Source organism: Leuresthes tenuis, unplaced genomic scaffold, assembly GCF_036924035.1.
Source record: "Leuresthes tenuis unplaced genomic scaffold, fLeuTen1.0.hap1 SCAF_6, whole genome shotgun sequence".
Taxonomy (NCBI): domain Eukaryota; kingdom Metazoa; phylum Chordata; class Actinopteri; order Atheriniformes; family Atherinopsidae; genus Leuresthes; species Leuresthes tenuis.
The window spans coordinates 23,179,558-23,203,081 of NW_027325360.1; the positions used below are offsets into that span (position 1 = coordinate 23,179,558).

Sequence of the window (23,524 nt, forward strand, 5' to 3'; positions counted from 1 at the left end):
TTGGAGCACCTTTGGCCTTTTTTTACTCAAGTGTTTTGCAAGCACTGCTTGGATGCAGATTACAAACTGTGCAAGAATCCCGTTTCGCTGATTATAGTCACACTCAACATTTTAATTGGTTAGATATAACTCTCTCTTATGTGCAAGATGCTATAAATCGTAGCTCGCTTGTTATACATGTTGCACAGCACTCTTCACAGATCATCTGAACATAAGTAGAAGTCATGAGGATGCTACCAGTGTGTCACAAATGGTGACCACTTGTTCTTTTCTTTGGGAGTAGCTGTTTGAAGGAACAAACTCATTTTACAGAACATTGCTCTGGACAAGTGTGTAAGCAAACCTATAGTTTGGATTGTTTGCAAGTAACTGCGTTACTTAATGGTTAAACAGAGATCTAAATGTTACATCTGCTCTAAAGAGCTTTAAGCATCTTGAACAAAGCTAAAAATGTCCTCAAGACCAACACTGAAACTGAATTTCTGAACAGTTTCAGAGGAGTTGTATGAGCAAATCAAGAGGAGGGCAACAAATGAAACTTAAAATGTTTTAGGTATTTCAAATTTCGTTTTATTAACAATGCATCCCTTTGATAGGATTGTATGTTTCTTCGGGTCATCAATGCCCCCCAAAACATACTGTACACATTATACAAGGGAAACCACGATTCAGGCAAAAAGGAAAAAAAAAAAGAAAAATTTAAATTATAATACAGTCTTATAATACAGTCAAGAAAAAATATAAATAACTTTTTTCTTCTCTGGTTGAGCTCACTATGGTACAGACATATAATAAATAGATCGGGTCTGACATCATTCAGCTGATCTATGAATCATCTCTCTATGAGTCCATTTGTGTAGCAGCATTGTAGCAAAAACAAGCCAATGGAAACAGAACCCTGTTTCCCTGGAAACCTTTGACATATCCTTTAGTCATTACACTGCACCGCACCACTCCTCCTTCTCACCAATTGACAAATAGTGATATAGCATTGTGGGAAAAGATCCTTGGGTAATTATATTCCTACAATGTATGGCAGCATGTAATGGCAACCTATTCTTTAAAAAGGTTTTACAAGCAAGAAATACCTTAAAGTGACCTTACAACTTTGCCATGCTTGTTAAACATGCAGCAGAGGTGAAGTGCAGAGGTAAGAAGGCATTGTGATGAGTAGCTGCTGGGTTTATGCAGGTACTGGAAACATCTGTGAGCGGTTTGGTACTTGATCTGTAATTAGTAGTTCTACAGATAACTTACACAACTGAGCATCTTTCAAAAGACCAACCCACCTTCTGTGAAGCTTACTAAGAATGCAATGGCTGAAGAAAAATGTTAAAGGTTCTAAGCAAGTAAAGGGTGGAAAAAAACTAGCATTAAATCACATGCTATTCTCCTGTACTGAGTAAAGGTGGCAGATATAATAATGCTCTAGAAAATACAATACTAGTGATGTTTGATTGTCTGAGATACATGAAATAGAAGGGTGATGGGCTGTCTGTGCTGACGAGAGGCTACAGGTTGTAGGAAGCGCTGAGGCAATAGAAGCAAAAGCACATATCTGGGTGGGGACAGATCACAGGTCAGGGTGGGACATGAACCAGGAAGGCTCCAGTGAGGTTTTAAAAACAGCAGGATCCCTCTGTAGTGTTTTGTTGAAGAAAAGAACGCAAAGTCAGTCCGACAAATCTCTGGGAGGACATGACAAGATGCCTTATCCATTACAGAAAAAGACATCCTCCGTAAAGTAATAACATGATAGATTTTTTTTTCTCTTAAAAGAACATGAGTATTTGTCTCATCTTTGAGCATTATGTTGAAATATTGAGTGCTGCCAAAGATTTCCAACAGTATTTGGCAAAACGGCTCCCCCATTTTCATGTTGAAAAAGATCTGACACGGCATTAAGTGTGCCGTGTTATATTTGTTTATAGATACTGTCTTTTGTTTCCAGCTCGGTTTTTGCCAGAAGAAAGGTGAGTGATGACCATGTCCTCTTTTTCTTCGACAGGAACACTCTGTTTTAAGCAACAGAAACCTGCCAAATAATTACCATCCTTAGAGCCTTAACTTATATTATGTCAGTCTTGCTTTCTTTCCGTGTTTGTAAAGAGTCAGGACTGCAGGTGTGCACGGAACACAGGGGAGGCCGGGAGGGTGATCAAGACTCTGCAGGGGGGTTAATGTCCTCGTCTACAGGTTTTGGTAGCTTTGTCAGTATTGTCTCTGCTTCCTCATACATCTGAGAGAAGAGGAAATTATGATTAGACATGTGGGAAAACTAAAACAAAGAAGCAGTCAGTTGAAGAAAAGGCAGAGGGAGGACAATTTGTTCTCTTACTGGCGTAAATTGCACGTCCTGGAAGAGTTCCTGTATGAAACGTCTTGAGGTCAAGCGAAACATACAATGAGCCAAGAGATGGGAAACCTCAGAGTACAGGCAAATGTCATCGAACGCATATGGAAACTTTTCCTTTATCCTGAGGAAAGAGTAGAAATTAAAAATCATATTCAAACTATCTGAGATGATTAACCTACTGAAGGATAAGTACGGTCTAAACTACCGACAGAGCATATCAGTCATCATCTTCTTACGATGCAAACCCAGAGCGGTGACATTAATCTGGACAATACTTTGACACCAAGCATCCATTTAAACACACCCAGGACAGCTTCACACACTGATAGCAGCTGCAGCAAAGTATGCCCGCTCGTACAACAAAAACTGCTCAGGAACACGACAACCAGCCCAAGATGTAGAGGTCCCACCCTACCATTCCCGGGAATCAGAGGATCTCCTTTAACTGTTGCCAGACACCACAGGGCTCTGCCTCAGTGCATACCGTGACAGACCAAGACTGTTTTGTTGGCATTAGAGGGACCAACGCAATGTGAGGCAGATGGTTTTCACGTTGTTGTCGAATGGTGCGTGCACGACGAGGAAAAAAACATTTGACTCACGTCAGTAGTCCTGTTTCGTGGCCTTTGGTTCCCACAGAGGAGCTGAGGTTGATGATGAGGCGGAGCACCTCCTTCCTCAGCAAGACTCGAGAAGCAGGGCCGTCCTCTGATATTGCCTTGCCCCCTGCAGGAAACAAAAAAAACAAACATTCAACACTGGATAAAAAGAAAAGATTGCAATGAACAGAGCCACTGCATTATGAATGCCTTTGTTATTCAAGTATTCCATATTGCTTTCTCCGTTCATCCTTTCTTTGTTCCTTAGTCAAGAGGATGTTATCTTAATAGCACAGATCCAAAATTAAGCTCCAAACTACTGTTATGTCTTACCAATCACAACGTCGCCAGGTGTGGGTGTGCTACAGACTGAGCCTTGTGACACAGCTGCATCACTGCAGCCTGACACCCCAGAGAACTTGGACTGAGGCATCACCTCCAGCCTATGACCACTCTGGCTCCCCCATGATTGGAAATCAACATAATCTGGCCAAAAAATAAAAAAATGAGAAGAGAATTTCTCATCTTCTGTTTTTTTTTCCCCCTTCCAAGCACGTGTCCATGTAAGAGGACCGTGTGTGTTTAGCACCTCACCTGTGCGAGGGTGTGCGCTGTTGACCTGGGGTTGTGTGGGGTAGCCGAGGACGATGGCTCCTACACAGTAGAGGCAGTTTTCTTCAGTGTGTTCCTGCAGTCCGGTCTCCTCTGAACCAACCACGTGGTTCGGGGTTTCACCTCGACACACAATCAGCTCAGATATACTGAACTGTTGCTTCAGTAACGGGACAGCAGGCCGATCCCCTGGACAAGTAATAACAAACATCCATTTCAACATCTTTTTCCTCTCCCTTATCTGTGGAGGAATTATTATATCATCAGAATTTCATCGTTTACCATCTCCATCACCAAAAAGGAAACGTTTCCGCTCCTCTGAAGGTGGGCTGATCCTCTGCTGAAAGTAGGCCGAGTCTCTAATGTGGAACATGTCATTGATGTTCATTGGCAGAGCTAGGCCAATGTAGTCATCATTACACCCATAGGTGGCACTGGAGACCATTGAGCGCACTGAAGAGCAGCGTTGCAGAGTGCTTTGGTTGATCGGGCTGAGTAGTTCCTCTTTATCCAGAGAAGCAAAGCTCAGAGCTTTCAGAAACCTAGGGAGGGCAAGAGGAGAGGTGCGTGAGAGGATCCGGGGGGAGAGGCTGGGAACGAATAGGAAAATGGAGAGGAGGTGAAAAAATGTTGGAAAAAAAGCAGAAAAGCGGACGTATCAAAATACACACAGACTTAGGAAAGCAGTATATAGCTTTACACAGACAGTCACCAATAGCAGAGGTTAGTCCAAAAAAAAACAAAAAAAAAAAACAATGTTTCTGACACTGACTTCCCCTCCCAAACTCTCTATGGAGTGCCACTTAAATACCGAGCAAGAATGTCAGCACCGTCAGCACAACCTCAAGCATTTTACACAACACATGTTTATCCATCTTTTGGTCCTTTCTTATGCACTGTCCAACTTTCCTCAGCAACTATTGACTTTTCATGTATTTTTATCTTTTAATAAGCAGAATGGTCACATCAGTACCGTGGCACCTCATCTCCACCCATGTGCTGTTCGTACTTCTCTAGGTAGGGTTAACAGGGACCAGCTAAGAAATGACCCATCTACATGGGGTTTGCTCACACTATGGATCAAAGCAATGGCACGACGACTGGAGGCATGGAGCTATTACTAGTCTAGAAAAAGCAGCGACAATCAAAAGCTAGAAGGTGTATTTCTACTGAGGAGGACACTGGGTAGGTCCGGTCCACCCACCGCGGTACAAGTGTTCTGGAGAGCCTGCGGTATGGACTTATGACGGTGGGTTCTGGACAGGTACGCCTCCTATGTGATATCCTGATGGACACAGCAGAAGTTGCACAAAAACACTCTCACACCTGTCATTACCAAGGCAGACAGAAACCTAACCCCTACATAGGCACAAAGCAGCTCAAAGCTACAGTAACATCATTTCCAGCATATTTCTTTAGAATGAGTGAACACACAATTTTCTCTCTACACAACAAAAATGTCTTCTGAAAAGCTTATTAAAAAAAAATTTAAGAAAAGAAAATTGGATCCAAACAGCCACAGTGTTAGCTGTCATGCAGCCCCTGTAGTGCGAGCTGACCCACCTGCGAGGCGTTAACCTGGAGTCCAGGCTGCCGGTCTTCATGGTGATGGTGTCAGTGAACAGCACATCTTTGGCAGGTGAAGCCAGCGCTTCACTGTGAGACAGTGACGGGTGTATCCTCTGCTGCTGCAGCCTCTTCAGCGTAGCGTAACCCAGCGCATCTCTCGGGCTGGTGTACATGAAGCTGCAATCAGCCAGGCTTTTGATGGTGGTCACTGAGGGAGACTTGAGGGACTGAGCTCTGCGGGGGAGAGTGTGCGAAGAGCCCGGTGGTACCAGCGAGACATTGGAGGACTTTGAGGTGGACATGTGGTTCGTCTGAGCCTGGGGGACTGGGGAAGAAAGAGTTTTGATGGTCTTAGCAGACACAACAGTGTTGAGGCTCACACAGTCAGAGGAGTCTGGTTCGGGCTCCGGGTGCTCAGGGTTTCCAACAGTCTCCCGGGAAGGGCTGGAGCTCATGGAGCTGATGCCGCTGGTTGTGGTATCCGTGTTAAAGCTCTGGCTGCGGCTTTTAAATTGCGTACCTCCACCACCTCCTCCAACCCCTCCCACATTGCCTCCACTAGAAGACGAGCCGCCGTCTCCTCCTGCTAGACGCTCTCGGCTGCTCTGTTCCCTGTCCCGGCCGTGGTGCTCCACAGCCCCAGGTACACCTAGACCACTGAGTCCAAGGCCAGAGCCTCCCCCCCTTGCCAGCCTGCCGTCCACAAGGTGTTCCTCGGAGCCCCCCCTGTTCCCGACAAAGGACGTCTCCTGGCTAACCGTTGGACTCTTTGGCATTCCTCTGCCATTAAACACTTCTCCCGTGAAGACTTCTCCCTGGTTCTGGGTGTAGACGGAGGGCTCTGTCACTGTCCTATTCCGCCTCATGCTACCTATCGTGAACTCAGCGAGCGTGCGAGAACCTGAGTGAGTCTTAGGGTCACTGGTGGAGCGTAGCTTCTTGCTGGGGAGGGACAGCGAGTTAAGGAAGCGGGGGCGAACAAAGCGAGTGGAAGCCAGGATGGTGAAGGGACTGCGATCTTTGACTGGTTTGGGGTATAGATAGGGCGAGGACTCATCTGACATGTCCAGGACATCGCACTTGTCATCATCCAGGATGTACATGTCTAGAATCACAAAGAGAAGATAGCTCTAAGAATGCAACAGGGGCTGAGGACAAAAATGTCCACCCAACTGCAACAAGGCATCAAAAATAGCGGATGATGATGATGTTATACTATAAATACAACCGGAAGAGTTGAGCCAACAGAATGCAACCGTTGATGATAAACCAACGGTAACGTCTCACTTACTTGGTTGAGACTCGCTCTCGCTGTTGTGGCGAGAGCTGGTGGATTCAGAGTTCAGACTGAGCGTGCTTGGTACCGAGGAAAGCTCAGAGATCAGCAGCTGGGAGTCGACCTCATCAGGAGTGACAGGCCACAGCGTCCTGCGACTGTGTCTGACTGCGTCCCAACCAAACTGCTTCAGCACCTCACAACCCTGCTTGGTCTTGGAAATCACACCGAGCACATAAACACACGTCCTGTGTATGGGAAGGGACATTAAGGATACAACTGTTACCCCATCACAGGACAAAAACACATACCGTTAATATGCTAAAGATATAATTCAGCTAAACTAAATCTATAATTCAGCCATTTGAGAGGAGCTGACTAAAAGACTTCTAGGTGAAAAGTGAGAGTAGAGCTTACCCTCGCACTGACAGCACCTCACAGTGCTGAGCCAACGTCAGGATGTCGGGAATGACATTCTCCTCCTGCAGGAGATTAAGGCCCCAGTTTGAGGAGCCGATGTTGCCCTAAAATAGAAAACAACACACACATCAGATCGATCTATTTGCAGATTTTAAAATTACAGTGGAAGAGTAACTAATGAGCCTTAAATCAATAGTCTTACTGACCAAAGCCCAGAGAGCAGCCTTCAGCTGTTTAATGCCCTCCCAGGTGTCCAGCATCGGGGAGCGGATCGTGTAGCTGAGGTCGGGAACCACACTCTTTAGAAGAATGGAAAACAGGCAGACATCAGGAAGCAAGTCACCGTAGAATTAATGTAGAAAATGTGAGGTGGGTAAGAAGAGAGTGTGCTAACAGCTCAGACAGAAGACAAATATTTAAAGGCCTAACCTGAGCCTCCAGTAGATGACAGCCAGTCTTATCGTGGACCAGCTGACCGTACAAGTGCACAGGGAGATAGACATTTGGTCTTTGTAACCTGGAACACAACCAAACTAATTAGACACTAACTTTAAAGGAAAAAAAAAAAAAAAAATGAATTTCACTCCTATTCAGATGATGACCACTTCCACCGCCTCACCTTTGGTTGCTACGCCTGACGTAGTTGTCTCCGTCGACAGGTTTGCGGTAAGTTGTTAGTGCTTCGTTGAGTTGTTCCTCTATCAGATCCACATATTTAAGGTTGTACTCCTGAAACAGGCGATTCAAGAGTCTTATCATAACCAAATTTACTAAAAATCAAGACAAAGTGGACAAGAAGAGTGAACTTTTTTCTTTTGCTATCTGTTGCCAAATTCTTGATAATACCTTCTGCCATTTGTCCAACTGTTTGCTGACATAACCCCTCTCATTGAGATAGGAGAAACCTTTAGGAATGGACAGGAACCTGAACAACAGAAAACAGATGTAACTTATTCAACAAGGTATGTAATCATGTTGGCCAACTCCAAATGGTAAGCAATGCTGCGGTCATAAACACACACCTGAGGAGCAGCAGCAGACCTTTGTCCCCCAGGTGGGACACAGCCGGTTTCAGCTGGATCAGAGCATGAAGGTTGGCCTGTTTCAACACAAACAGTCGCACAACTCTTTCAGTATCAACTAACAAAGACAACAGAGTAAAAATGTTTTGGTTTTTTTTTTATTGAGTTATTGAAAAATTCATCCTGACTTTGCAAAAAAACTAAAAACCTCTACTGTGCTGTCAGTATTCTAAGGCCTTTGTGTATTTTCAGTCACCTTGTCCTCACAGGCTTCGTCCAGGATGTCCAGAGCCTCCATGGACACCGCCTTGCTGTGGTCGTGAAGCTGTGTGACCAGCAGCTCCATTCCCCAGCTACTGAAGAACTCCACGCCGGCCCGCAGCAGCACACGGAGGTGCTTGGTGGCATACAGCCGGCATATCTGCTCAACGGACAACAAGCAATGTGTGATATGTTTCCGGCTAATTTTTTGCAATAAGATGCAGTTTGCTTTGTAACTGTTCTAACGACAACATGCAGGTTTTTGATAGCAGCTCAATCGCAGTTGATCATGCTGTGACTCAGATACCCTCTCTGCCAGACGACTGACGTGTTTTTGTAGTCGTGATTTCTTAACTGCAGTGTGATCTGTTGCATTTTTTCAACTGTGCACAACAACAGCTTCCCCGTAACTACTCTGCATACATGTGTTTATGGGTTAAAGGTTTCTTGTTTATGTGTCAAAGTTATTGTGGCCATCTTACATCAGTGGAGGCAGTGAGGACCTTTGACAGGATCACACGGGCCAGACCGTCTCTGCTGTAGTCCAGTGTGGATACAGCAAGTTTGAGCACAGCATCCTGGTTCTTTACAGAGCACAAATTCAGCAGGCTGCAAATGCCAAAACAACAGCAGATGTCAGTAGTGTTAGTGACATGTTTCATCAAACACATCTGAGTGGAAGTTCAGAGAAGACAACAGGCTTTAGCTCACTCACCACTGAAACAGCCCACATTTCTCTAACATTTTCACTCCCTGTGGATGTGCGGACAGTGTCCCCAGAAAGAGGAAGTAGTGCTGGCTGAGTGTGGTAAGCAGGCCGTTGCTCTGCAGACAGCGCTCAGGCTTCAGTCCTGATGAGGAGGAGAGCCATGACACCATGTCCTTCACAAGGTCTTCCAGGTAACCCTGACCATCCTGGTAATAGCGCGAAGGGAGACAGGTCAGAAAATGACACAAGACCAAGCGGAAATATGTGTTTGTTAAAACTCATCTTACCTCATCTGAGTCCATAAGGAACTCAACAAACTGACATCCGACCACAGTGAGTTGTCTGGCCTTCAGGTGATCCAAAGCGAGTCCTGCATATAATTTACTACTGGGCTTATAAAAGTACAGCAGCCTCCGAACAAACCTTCAAGACATAGGGGGGGGGGAAAGAGCATTAAAGAGGCATTATAAATGTTGAAAAATGTCCTGAGCTAGTTATGTGAAGAGTCTCACCTGTGCATCTGTTCATCTTTGTTGTTCCTGAGGTTTACATGTGGCCACTGGGAAAGAAGAAAAAAACATATCTTTAGATAGGGATAAAGAAGAAAAAAAAGTGGGTGGCAACATGAAAACAGCCTGACCTTAAGGATGGTGGCAATAAGCAACCAGTTCCACTCCAGGTTCTGCTTGTGGTTGAGGATTTGACTGTCTCTCAGGTTCATCATCAGTGCATCTTCAGTGTCCTGAAATCAAAGGCAGACAACACTCAGCTGAACATCTAGACACGTGAAACAAGAACTATACATAATTCAGGATTAACAACCTTTTTATTATTAGTTCTATTAATTTCATTGACATCAGCTGCTTTCTGCTGTGCCAATCAACACATATGTTCTGAAACTGCAGCAAATGACTTAGCTTAAGCAAACACACCACAGACTGTACTGAGCACACAAAGATGAGGTGATAATCAGCCGTAGGTAAGACGGCCAACAAGCCTCTTTTCCAAAATGTAATCCTTTGAAACATCTTTCCACGGTGTGCTGCTTGGTCCTTACCTTAATGACATAGATGTCTCTTTGGACACGGGAGTGTGAATCTCTGCGGGTATGTGACGACACAGACTTGCGAATGATGTGGTCCAGGTAAAGACTGTGTGGTTTCAGACCTCTCTTTTTCTTCTCATGGAAACGCTTCAGATTGTTCACCGCAGCACTTGCCCGGCTGGACAGTATATACACACACACACACACACACACACACACACACACACACACACACACACAAAGATTGGGATGTTTTAAAGCGTTCAGAGTTTTAAAAAAAGCCTGACTGACCGATATCTTTAAGTGAAAAGGCAAAACATGCGCTGCGACATGTGATGCGAGTAAAAACAACAAAACAACATATTTGTTATTCTAAGGGATTATCAAAACATTTTATCAAATTTATGTTTCAAACAAAATTGGTATTTTTAATATTTCCAACATACATCTCATCACTTCCACTGTTACTTTACATTTCAATCATTGATGTTGTGCTTTCCAACCGGCCTTGTAACAAATTGTGATTTAAACTGTGGTAAAACGATGATCCATGGCTCAGTAAGTTAAGTTACATCCACTTTCACTGCTCCATTTCGTCTTTCTTCGTGTCAGTTTTGATTTTCATTTCTTTCTTCCCTCACAGATCTGAACCCCATCAAGCTCCATTTACCAAAACTAAGACAAAACTATTACTGCAAACTCACTGTTTTGTGTCCAAATATGCCTGGACCTAATTCCATCTGTTTGTAGTAATAATGATTTTCTTATGAGGAAAAACAGACGCATGAGACACACTGTACTTACAGTCGTTTCTCTTGGGGGATGTCAAATGAGGCTGCCATGTTGATGAGGGTGGGAAGGCAGTGCAGGTGGTGACTGTGGGAATGAGGAAGGATTGTGTTTGCCTAAAAAAGAAAAGTAGCAGGCAGAGACCAAAAACAAAGAGAAACTTAGCACAACTGCAATGCAACGTGGTTGTAATCAGTATGAGCATTGCAGCAGGTACATACTAAACCAGCTAGACACATGTTTTATGTTGGGACATGCGCTGCAGCATGAACAAAAAAATATTTTCAAGCTTTGTGTGACAAAAAAGCATTTATTCTTATATTACCATGTGTAAAAGCTCTCCTAAGAGAATGGTGGCTCTCACAGCGAGCTGGTCATCGCTGCTGGTCACAACTTCCACGAGGCCCTGCAAAAGCAGAAAAACAAACAGATTAGCCTTATTGCTCCATTAATGATTAGATGTCAACATAAACAAGCACATCAGCTCACCTCTAACAGCCCACTGGTGATGAAGGCAGAGAGAACAAAAGCCAGGTAGTTGTCCATCAGGTCAGGCCTGATGAGGCACACAAAAAAAGAAGAGATTTCAGGGCTCATGTTACCACTGGAATTACTTTCGCCTATTATACTCTTATTCTCTTTAATTATCTCTTACCTGGAGCGGGCCCTGTGGGGCAGGATGATTTTAGCCTCAGTAGCAACAAAACCATCAGAGAGTCTCCATGTGTCCTGGAATCTGGCAGGGTCTGAAATGCACCAGGACAACGATTATTCTATACTGTGTGTGTGTGTGTGTGTGTAACACACCACCTTGTTTAGGCTCTAAGAGGAACAAAGAATTTTAGTTTACAAGGTGCAAGAGCGACCAAAGGAACAAAACTGCATTCATATGTTTTTACAGTATAAGAAATCCCCAGATAAGAAGATATCTGGAGGGAAGCACAAATATCAAATTAGAATTTGATGATGCGGGAAATGTTCTTACCAACACTTTGAAGACCTTCTGTGAAGTCTTGAGTTATAATGGGCACAGGGAGCCTGAATATATCATATAACACCTCCAACAAACCTTTCTGCAGGACAAAGCACATTAAAGCACTCAGATACATACAAATGTAACTCCACACAAGTGAAAACCCACTTGATGTACAGTAGATAAATGTAGTTCATTTTTAAATTTGTAAAGTGCTAACTTAAACTACAGCAACAAAAATGAGCAGTTCTAACATGCTTTTTAAATCATTCTTACCATACAGCTGAGTGAGTACTCACCCTAACTTCCATATTTGGTATGCAAAGTAAGCCAATTAAAGACTGAATTCCAGAATTTCCAGCCTTGCACAGGTTGATAATCCCTGATTAAAAAGCAAACGAAAGACAAAGAGATATTTAGCTCACAATGCCCTCAGTTAACAGGGATTCTCACTTGAATAATAACATTTCTATAAAAATCACCACATCAGAGCACTCACCAGACCAGGAACGGAAAGCAGCTACTATCGCCATTCTGCTCGACAGGAAGCGGGACTCTCTGTCTTCTCTGTGAGCATGAAAACACAAACATAACAAACTAGACATTATGTTCTGTACACAAAACATCAGTATGACCTCCCTAAAGGGGGTTTTCACCAAAAACGATTAAGCTTCTTGCAATGGTTTGAACTACACCCAGGGATAAGCAATAACAGATCTTTAATATAAGGGCAGATCTTAGATAAAGCAGCATTGTGACTAAGCCCGTTTCATGTCCTCTGGCAAGTCAAGCAGCCATGATGATAAGGGTCACATTACAAAAACACTGTAAAAACACTCAGCTCTTCCAACATATACCGTCACCAACATTTGAACCCAACAAGCGATCAGTGGAGGGAAATGTCAGACACTTGATCTGTTTGTTTCTACTGTAACACTGACACTCTCCAAATCCCCACATGCACTCACTTGAGCTGCCCCTCAGTCGTGTCCGCGTTGTGACGATAGTGAAAATCAGTGAAAGGCGCGAGGATTTGCTGCAGGACAGAGCACAAAGACGAAAAAGATCAATACACACAAACTATAACTGACTTTGGACTTTTAAATCTATCCTACATATAACTGGGAAATATAAATAGCAGTAATGAACCTGCTGCTGATCTTATATTGCATCTGTGGATGCTGTAACTGGGGATGAATTGTCTCTTTCAACTATGTTTGCAGACAATGAGGCTTTAGAAAAATGCTGTAACTGATGACTTTAAGCTCCATGGGAAAGAGACGGGCAACCTAAACCCGACTGGAAAAGCTCCCAGCAAACAGGCTCATTTATATACAACAGCTAAACCTTGAATTCATATTTGTGTACGTGTACCTCCAGCTCCACGTCGACACGCACATACTGGCGTGTACACGGGTGGTTGAGTAGGTGGAGGACCGTGGTGATCAGTGCTTCGTTGATGCGACTAAGCTGACAGTCAATCACACTCTTCAGGATAGTGCTGAGGCCTCCTCTTTTGGCCACCACTTCAGGGTTCTTTAGGGCTGCAGAGGCAACGAGTTAGCAACAAAGAATAAGAACAAATCCTATTTAATTAGCCTTTGATCTGATGTTTTCGTGTGGCTTGTTGTTAATATCACATCTTTCTGGCTGTGACAAACTCAGAATGCTTATTCATTTCTGCTTTACTCAGAGGAATGACATGGAATTGCAACAGTGCCATTGTCTAGTGTACATGTTCGCACTGCCAGCACCATGGATCTTTAGTCGCTCCTTTCAGAGTCAGCATGGAGGAGATAAAGCCCCTTTTCAGACATTAACACTTCCCCATTAACCATACAACGACTGAAAGTGTTGGCCCCAGGCAGGATTGTGCACCCTGGTTTCTTTTCACAGAAAGTTCAACAACAATGTTACTAGGTTTGGCAAACCAAAATTTACATACCAAACAGCAAAAACCTATACAGCACAGTTCCAAAGAGACATATGTGAGGGATCATCTATTTTTATCTGCTCTTCAGTGGAAAAAAGATTGCATCAATAAATGAAAAAGATAACAGCAGCGTTGCTCTTTGTCATTATCAGATGCTGCACTTCAGGTTGTGCTATGAGCCAAATGAACAGAAAAAAAATAGGCTCTAACCCCAGGGGGTCCCCTAAGGCTCGATGCTGGGGCCCCTTCTCTTTGCCATGTACACCACCTTGTTAGGACCAATGATCCACTCACAGGCTTCTCGTATCACTTCCAACTAAATCTCTAAAACAGACCTGCTGGTCTTCCCGGCCAAACAAAGCATATAGTCAAATGTCTCTGTCAAAATCATCTTCATCAATCGCGCCATCTCATGATTGATGACCAATTGACCTTCTCTGAGCATGTGGCCTCTGTTGCCCAGTCGTGCTGCTGTTCACTATTCAACATAAGAATGATCAGGCCGTTCCTGGCACAACATGCTACCCAGCTCCTGGTACAAACCATGGTCATTACTCACCTTGACTACTGAAAAGCCCTCCTAACGGGCCTCCCGGCTCATGTGATAAAACCACTACAGATCGTCCAGAACGTGGCGGTGCGTCTGGTTTTTGATCTCCTGAAAAGGGCACATGTCACCCCTCTGTTCACTGAGCTACACTGGCCAGCTGTAGCTGTGCACATCAAATTCATATCACTATCGCACAATGTGATTTCTGCATCTGCTCCCACCTACCTCAACGCTATCATACGGTCACCCTTCTTCGTTCCTTCAAGGAACCGCATCTGGTGCTGCCACCCCACATGAGGGCTGAACCCCAGACTACTCTCATCCATGGTCTCCCATTGGTGGAATGACCTACCAAGTGCCACCAGAGCAGGGCTGCCCCTCTCCACCTTCAAGAAGCTCTTGAAAACTCCGCTTTTCCTAGATGACCTCCTCTCACGACAGACTAACGGTAATTATCATTCACTTCCCTCTCCTCTCACCCCCCAGCCCCACTCCACCATCTCTTGAACTACAATTAACTAACCTAAACATCTGCACTCGCCTTCCAGTTGCCTCTTGACATTGTAACTGTTTAGTGTAAATTCTTCTTTAAAATAAATGCGATTGTTAATTCTCCTTCTTCCTCGTGAGTCGCTTTGGATAAAGGTGTCTGTTAAATGCTCTCGACTGCATCTACAGCAAATAACAAAAAGTGAAGATAGCATATAACTCCTCAATAATAGTCCTTAATCGCAATCGGATGAGTGGGCTTTAATATTTAGAAATGCTGCATGTTTTACACAACCACAGTGTGTTTGTAAGCCACACATGGACTGTCATGGTAATGAGATGTGCTGTAGTAACAAAACTCTATAGCAACCGATGTTGATGTAAACTGGTTAGCTTCAACTTTATCTAATCTACACTTGCTGGTGATGTTTGAATTCTGCAGCCATTAAGCCTTTGATCAATGCTTATCACTGTGCTAAGATTTATGACCAGTGCCAGTCAGAACACTCGCTGTTGTGAGCAATATGGCTGATAAACATACTTTTTGTTCACCAACTTACATTGATTTGCGCTCTTAAATAACTGGATTTAGATACAGATGAAAAATGTCTTCACTTAACAGGGGACAGCTGGTTTCACCTACTGTCTACCTGCCACATGGAGAACAATGCACACTAGATTCACCCAGTTGGGGCTTAATTTGTCTTAGATTAAATTTCACGAAGCATTTTCTCAATAACTTTATCATTTCTATCATTTCTGCTTCTAATATCTTATCATCTAGACTTTAAACGGGACCTCTACTTCAACTGTAAAATGAGGGTTGAATGAATGAATAAAACATAAGGTTTCTCTACCCGGTCAAATATCAATCACAAGATGGCAGTGGCTCCACACAACGTGACCGTGTGCATGGAGTTAATGATGCTTTACGTCAGTGTTGCGGTCCTCCGGCTACAAGCCAGGTACTTACCTAGCTCACACACAATGGCGATGGCAGCACGAACCATCCGGTCCCTCTCCTGCAGTCCATCAGTCCCCACCGCAATTAGAGAGTTTGCAATAGAGGTGGGGAACAGCATAGCATTGATGGAGATTATCTACAGAGGGAGGAAGGAAAGAGACTCATCAAAAAGGCCCGGGCGAACAGAGGCTGAAAATAACTTTTCTATGGCTCCCTTTTCTGGGACTTTCAGATATGAAGTTCACCTTTTGAAATATAGACCCAGTCCAAGAACATTGCATATATCAGGTGGCACAAAATAAGAAATTATAAATCTATAAAAAGATCCCAGGCTAAACTGAGCCAACTCAAGGTTTTCAGACACTTTCAAGTTGTCCCTAATTTGGTTATGTTTCATCCTAAAATAGATTTGAAAATGGACTTTTCTAATCATTCCACACACCAGGTTTCTTGTAAATTTATGAAGAAGAGAACACAGAAATATTCCAATTATATAAGAGCTCAGGCCACAGACTTTGTGCAGTTTCAAAACACCTTTGCCCAAAATGGCAGCCTCTAGTCTTCTTGGGACTGATCCCACATGCTTGGCACACCTTTCCTTTGGAAATTTCTCCTATCATTTCTAAAAAAAACAAACATTCAAGCTCATGTTGGATGGCGACAGGTCATGTGATGGGTCACTTTGACTGAACACTGACTGGATGAAGCTCAGCTCAGATTGTCAGCTGCACTGGACAATGTTCAGTATCTAAACACTTGGTTTCAGCTATATCCCAACGCAGATCTTTGATAACTGTCTTTTCCACATCAGAGCAAAGCTTAAATAACAAAAACAGCATCAATACAACCAAGAGCTGCCCACATCTCAGATTGTTGCACACATCAGCAAAATGCTATAACATGTAGATGTGCGTTTGCAAGGAACCAACAGAGATCTATGTTCAACCGTTCAGAGTAGGAAAGAGTCCTCACTTGATTTCAGAAAACACTAAATGGAACAGCCCTAACGAGTGGGCATACGTCATGGCAACAGCCCCACCGTCACTTACACCTGTCGGGCACAACTGCTGAAAAACTGACAAGCTGGTTAAATATCTGGTAGCTATTTACTGGCTACCTAACTGCCATTTAAACCGTGCCATGCTTTGATGGGTTATATTCTGATGCAACAATGACAGTAATAATAATAAATGGCACAACTAAAATTTAAATGCACATTGCACCAGTCTAAGTCCATCTTTTGTGAGCACGGTTGTGTGGAACAAAGGAATGAGTTCTTCAAATGATCTTTGACATTAGAACAGTCATTTGATGAGATTTAATAACTTGGCATCCTAGAAATGGAGCTGTTACAGACCTCTTCTTGACTTTGAGAAGCCCATCTTACACAGACGTGTGCTATTTTAATTATGTCCAATGAATTCAAATAGGCAAAGTAGTCAAGTATCACACGGATCACTGATTGAATTAGGATGCACAAGAACTTAATCCGAGTGTCATAAGAAAGAGTCTGAACTGAACTTCTGATGTGCAACATTTATTTTCAACAAATGAACAAAACACAACCAAAACAGTTTGTGCTTTGTTCATTATGGAGAACAGCGATTAAACTAAAAGATCGAATAAAACAAATCTCTTCTGAGAAGAGTGTGGAACCGAACAAACAGCAGAAAACTTGAAATAGCCTGACAACTTCAAGCTATAACATGAGCCAAAAGTTGTGTTACTGCCTGTGTAGTCGATAGTTCCTGCTCAAAACCACAGCCCATCGGTATGTGTGTGAGTGTGAGTGTGTGAAGACTGTTTACAGTAAACTACAGAACCAGCTATAAATAACCTTGCCTGCAGACTCGCACAAACCATCCACACTGACACTGCGGCTGACCCAAAGGTTCCTTCTGGTGGCACAGTGTGGGCACAAGGCTGGAAAGTTCCTGTAAGTTCCTCTACTGACATGACACCAACTATGAGATTTAGAAGGAGTAGAAACTAAAATGCAGATGTATCTTACTTTTCGGACGAGTCGCAGACCTTGAGTCCTTTCTCCCTCGTTGCTCTGCTGGATGTCGATGCATCTGAAACAACCCAAAGAACTGTTCGTCATGTCCTTAATATTATCATTAGCATGCTTTTTTCTTAACCTAAGTCAGCCTGTGGGGAAAAAAAATAAACATATCTGCAGGAGATAATCTTGCACATTTAAGAAAAAAAAAAAAACACTGACTTCATCCAAACACCACTTTTCCTCTAAATGAGGCAAGGCTCTCACCTGGCTATCAAATAATCCACCTGCAGTCTGAGGACCTTCTGCAAGATGCTGGTGTCTCTAATGAGGTAGCGGAGTGCCCGCAAACCTGCAGCACGCACTTCCTTGGCCTCATTTAGCAGAGCTAGTCTCAGGCTGGGGACAAAAAAAAGATACATAAAACACTTAGATAAAACACTCAGATAATGCATGAAATAGCAACAGGATCAATGTGACAGAGGAACTGACCAATTCAGGTATTCATTAGTGAGCATATTGATTTCAGCTTCTTTTTAACCTATACAGCATAAAATAAGTGTTCTAAATATAACACACAAACTGATGAGCCTCGGGGGCCTGACTTATGAACAGTTTCACTTTGATATGGGAATAACAATACCAAGAATGTAGAGTACATGTTCATGAAAGCAACGCACACTGATGACAACACTTACCAAACGATGATTTCTTCATAAGTAAACCCAAAGTTTTCCTCCCGGTGGCCAATGCTGCAAAGCAGCTACAACACAAAAATGGAATAAAGATAAATCATTCATTTATAGGCTACAATCCATAACAAACTAATCAAGTTTCCATGCGATGGATCGGCAAATCGGAAGCTCATTTATGTTGGAATAAGCTAGCTTTTATAGTGTGATCAGATGGCGTATGCATGGCTGCAATTTATATGTAAGCATTCGCCAACTGACACAAGACTTTAAGGAAGAGGACACCCAGAGAAAAAAAAAAAAGAAAACAGATCAGTTGAACTGCATATGTTGCGATTACTCATTCGTGTTTGTTGGGATGTTTATTCTCCAGAGGCAGAAACAGCTCATCGCTCATGTCAGAAAAATCATTCTAGGTCAGAACCGGCTCAAGTGGTTTCCAGTCCTGTCTGTACGTATAAATGTTTGTCTCCAAAACATAGAGTAACACAAGACAAAAAAGTCAGAAACAGTTGAGCTTATTCTAGTAAATTACTGTGATCAAATTAAAGCTATTGGCATCAGTTATCAAAAGCCCTACCAGGACAGGCAGTGTGTTTCTACCTTTAGCAGTTCCCTCATAAGAGGTCCTTCATCATTAAGAGCCCACACACAGGCAGTGGGAGTTCACTGACAGGCCATAGCTATCAACACAGTCTAAAATCCATTGTATGTAAAAAGAAACAAGGTCCGTGGGCAACAGAATCTGCCATTTTTGAGCTGCTGTCTTTCTCAAAGACGCCTTAAGGAAATTGCAGATGAGGATCTAATGTAGTTGGTTTGTCTGAATTATCCCTCAAAGCTGGGCCACCCGCAAAGCTATAAGCAGGAGGCGAGAGCAAAGCAGGGTGGGATGGGTGGTGAGATGGGTCAGTATGATCGCACAGTTGCTTTCAACCAGTTGTGATATTAGAGCACAAGAAGGCAGGAAGAGGGAAGAGGAGATGGGGAAGGGGGCATGTGACGCTCTCCGTCACTCTCGCTGTCCTGGAACCCTTATAAGGAATCAGAGTGATAGTGCTCTAGCAGACGTATACACACACACGTCACAGCTATCAGCCTCCAGTCAGTTGTATACAAGAGATTTAGGTGAACAGACTGCAGACTCACACTCAGCCTGCTACAATGCAAGCTGCACAGCACTCACTGGCTGCTGTGTCACAAACACTTGCCTACGATACGTCCACGGCAGGCAGAAGTGGTGAAAGGCAGTGGGCTGACAATGGGAACAACAATCTAAGCAGTGGCAAGAATTCATTCTGAGAGGTGATGCCGAGCTAAAACAACACAAACTACTATTTTCTCCTCCTGTATCAAGTCATTCCCACTCAGGAAGTGTAAGATGAGATTTATTTTTGTTACGTTTGTTACGTTCACTTAACACAGTTGCATACAACTTGCATACCTATAGAACTATGTTGTGCTACTTCTACATTTGTCATGAAGCGGAGTGATACACCTGACACCAGGGAAGCTCACTCCTGCTATAGTAGAATATTTGAGAGGTAACTTTGGAAATCTAAGACAAAAAGATAGAGAATATAGAAGGACACATTTTTTGATGGTGACTCTGTCTCTGTGTCGTGTTTTACCAACAAACTGAATTCAATCAATTAATAGTTGACGCCGGTAAGTCTTGAGCAGAAGGTAAAACAACACACTGAAAGGGACATGTGCAATGACTCTGTGCACCATCACCAGAAAAGACACTGCTGAGTGAAAGCCTTGTAATACAGCTTTGTCAGGCATCCAATCCATGTTCGCCCGCTTTGAGTTGCAGTTGAGCTGAACCCACAACTGTATCAGTCTCATTACAATAATGTATCTGCATGTACATCACGTGAGACGCAATGGAAAACTTCCTTTTTTACAATCAACTTCATAGGGAAAAACAAGGGGAGAAAATACAGTAAAGTTGGGTAAAATAAATAATTCAAAAACCAAGGATATTTTAGGATAATTAGGACAGTCACTAGACATGAATAATCTCAGTTTCCAAAGCCAAAGTGCTGCTCTTCATGCACACTAGATTGGAGTGCTTTCCTATCCCTACAGGTCCTGTTACATTAACTGTCAGCATCACCATGACAGGCGCAACGGGGCCTGCTGGCAGCAACACCCGAGGGGAAACGATCAAGGAGAGGTCACTTCAGAGGAAGAGCAGCCGATCAACCTTCACAGATTTCTCAAAAGAGTCAGCCTTCAAATCTGCGTGTGTAGCTTTGACTAAACTGCCGTACAGAACAAAACCAGGGCATGGTAACTGGACAGCGTTACCTTTATGAAGTTGTTCAGGTGGCCCAGTTTTCGCATGTTACTGACTCCGTGCGGTTTGGCCACATTTTGGAGGATTTCACGGAAGTTTTCTGATGGTTCTGCAAAAAAGTGAAAAGGGAATTACAATGTAACTAAGAAAAGCATGAATGTATATTGCCATAATATCAGTTAATGGACTGAAATTGATTTGTTGCGGGAAGGAAGTTGGCTGAGCTGGTTGAACAAATTTAGAGTGTACAGTCAAAACAGGGACTAGACCATTAGAAGCAAGACTTGAGCCGACAAGTGTTTTTGTTTCCAGTTCCTTCCAACTTCAGCGTACTTACTGTAACACTAAATGTCCCTGACAAAAGGCAAGAGCAAGAATAAATGACCTCACAGTTAAAGCACGTGAAAATTAGACCCAGATCCCAAATTGTACTGAAAAGACAAATGCTGCTGAAGATATTAATACGTCATCTCGATGAGTTGTACAAATCTATTTCCTCAAAGTAAAATAAATGACAAAAATACTAACTCTGTGTTGTTTAGTCTTAGTTATTTGATTTCAAGAAATCGCCAGTAAGCATTTAAAGCCAAAGGATGAGTTGGGGAAAGAAAGGTCATACAGATATTTCTGACAGATTTAGGTGCTCACTAATGGAAATGACAATAATATGAATCTATCTGTACCCCAAACAGCCTCTTACAAATGCATTAGGGCTTTGGGATAGCTTGTGTCCTACGCATGGTTTCATTTTAAGCTCTCTTGTTACACGCCAACTTATTTTTGCCAAGCTCGGACAAAGAGTCATTTTTACAATCCACGCTGATAAACAGCTCACACAATAAGCAGTTCAAATCCCTAATAGAGGGGGTTGAATCGTGTCACAATAGTCTGTCATTTGCCAGGCTTTTCAGGTGAAAAAATATTCCGGCTGCAGTAAAATCAGCAGGGATCTGGGTGTCTAGACTGAGGGAGACAGAACCGCTGCTCGGTGTAAACAAACTGGTATGCAGTGTTGTTGCTGGAGGAGTAAATCTGACCCGGCTGAACAGCTGTGTATCGGCAGAACCACCCTGTGCCCATATGCGCAACACAGCAGGCTGCCTTGAAACCCAATTTCTCACGCAGCCAGAGATTACCAGTACACGACTACAGCACTAATGGCTGTCTGGCCATGTAACAAGCGATGTTTCCCACTCACACCGATCAAAACAACAGCGCGTCGTCATGGCTGGTTAGCTGTGGTAGCTAGCTAACGCTAACCCAGCTAGTTAGTTAGCTTGCTACCGCATGTTATTATGATTCGTTACCAATGTTTTAACCCGAAACAGAAAGGGAAGTGTGCGGAATAAGAATTGACATCCAGGGACAAATGCGCAGACAGTGTTAACTTTCACTTCACGTGGCTAGTGTTTGCAGAAAGTCCCCTCATCCATTTTGAACAATAATCGCTTTCAGGGTGATGTGATGAAGCCTCTGCTTACCTCTGGTCAGATCCAGCGGTACGTTCTCTTCCCCGCTGTCATTCCGACCTGACAAAAACACACACAGAGGACATGGTGACCGAACACTCCAAGGTCATCACGTGCATGGAAAAATCTCTTTTTGCAATATGCCATTTCTACAGCAATCACAGAATCGAGTTTTTAACGCTTACCTCGCATCCGAAGACTCCGGATAGGACGGCCACGGAAGCTGGCCGCCATGTTTCCAGGAACATACACAACACCGGAAACTTCGTGGCGTCTCGCGAGAATATAGACAACAGAGGATTTCGCAAACGAGCAGCGGTAGACTTCTTCCCAGACCTGAGATTGGCTAAATCCTCCGTAATCCCACCAAATGTTAGCGAGAATAAAACAAAATTCTGACCTGGCGGCTGTTTTATGATCATTAAAGTGGGAGCTTGTTTAACAGCAAGACACCATATAGTTTTAATCCTAAATGCGAAATTATAACATAATAACAAAACAGGAGTAAAATAGGTCAAACATAACATCAGTTTCAATCATTGACTCATTATTTTTATTATAACTCACAGTTTTTATAAAATTTCTTGCATATGTATCAACTATGCATAAGGTATGTTTAATCTACCGCCTGTTTAATCTACCCACAGGCTGCTTAAATTAATGTTCATGAATACATGTTTCCCCAAGATAAGATATTGCCCAGTACACACATACAAAGGATAAACAGGATTTGTCCATTATTGTAAAAATTATTTCACCACTTTATTCATGACACCTCTTAATTTAAAAAGCTGAAAAAAATATAACAATATAAAAAAATTGCCAAAGATAGCAAAGTATTCCTTATGTGATTATGTCAATTCAAATCCACTTCCACTTCCACCCTCTTGTCACACACATTTCACCCCACAATTAAAATCAAAATGAGTCCAAATCATACAATACCAATTTTTAAAAAGTTGCCTAAGTAAGGAAATAAACAGACTGCATCAAAACCTCTCTTAGGTTCAAGCTCTTGCCCTGAGCAAGCATCAGGTAATTTTGGAAATATACATGAAAAATGATGGAAATATAACATCAGATAAAGTATTTTTTTAAAAAAAGCTATATGGTTTTATGTGTAATAAAATGTTATTATACGTAGCAGAAGATAAAGCACAATAGTTTAAATCCTTAAGTGCATAGCACAAGTTAATAAACTACACAGAAATGATGATTTAAAACATAAGACCTAAACAAAGATTTCAAAACCTGCACTTTTGAGTTATGATATGAAAGAGGAAAACATCCATGACACTGATATAATTACCCATCAAATGCAAGTGATTGTGGGAATCAATGTCATCATACGGGAGTGTGTCTCATGATTTCAAGCTGATCCAAACTTATAGGGGATTTGTGCCTATAGTGTAAATATTCTGAAGAAAAATTTAGACAACTGAAATATTTACCTACATAGTAAATCCATATTTATAAGTAAGAAAGTGAT

General features: G+C 42.8%; 1 protein-coding gene across 4 annotated transcripts; it reads right to left on the minus strand.

Moving 5' to 3' along the window:
* Window positions 1–547: 547 nt before the first annotated feature.
* LOC140310129 (rapamycin-insensitive companion of mTOR-like) lies at window positions 548–22,290 on the minus strand. 4 transcript variants are annotated; one of them, XM_072388293.1, is made up of 38 exons: window positions 22,221–22,290; window positions 22,048–22,095; window positions 20,578–20,675; window positions 18,268–18,332; window positions 17,837–17,968; window positions 17,579–17,642; window positions 15,577–15,703; window positions 13,006–13,175; window positions 12,600–12,667; window positions 12,131–12,198; window positions 11,931–12,013; window positions 11,644–11,731; window positions 11,314–11,404; window positions 11,148–11,214; window positions 10,984–11,064; window positions 10,674–10,774; window positions 9,882–10,047; window positions 9,465–9,566; window positions 9,337–9,383; window positions 9,112–9,247; window positions 8,831–9,030; window positions 8,598–8,724; window positions 8,111–8,275; window positions 7,855–7,931; window positions 7,679–7,757; window positions 7,452–7,561; window positions 7,262–7,349; window positions 7,039–7,131; window positions 6,830–6,936; window positions 6,428–6,660; window positions 5,131–6,241; window positions 4,772–4,852; window positions 3,850–4,109; window positions 3,550–3,756; window positions 3,289–3,441; window positions 2,959–3,082; window positions 2,339–2,477; window positions 548–2,239 (listed from the first exon to the last, which is right to left on the minus strand). In XM_072388293.1, exons 1-38 carry the CDS (start codon window positions 22,267–22,269, stop codon window positions 2,159–2,161), a joined length of 5,286 nt encoding a protein of 1,761 aa, XP_072244394.1. In that variant the 5' UTR covers window positions 22,270–22,290; the 3' UTR covers window positions 548–2,158. The 4 variants fall into 4 exon arrangements, with proteins under 4 accessions (XP_072244394.1, XP_072244393.1, XP_072244396.1 ...); XM_072388292.1 differs by having other exon boundaries at window positions 3,850–4,157; XM_072388295.1 differs by lacking the exon at window positions 4,772–4,852.
* Window positions 22,291–23,524: the final 1,234 nt, after the last annotated feature.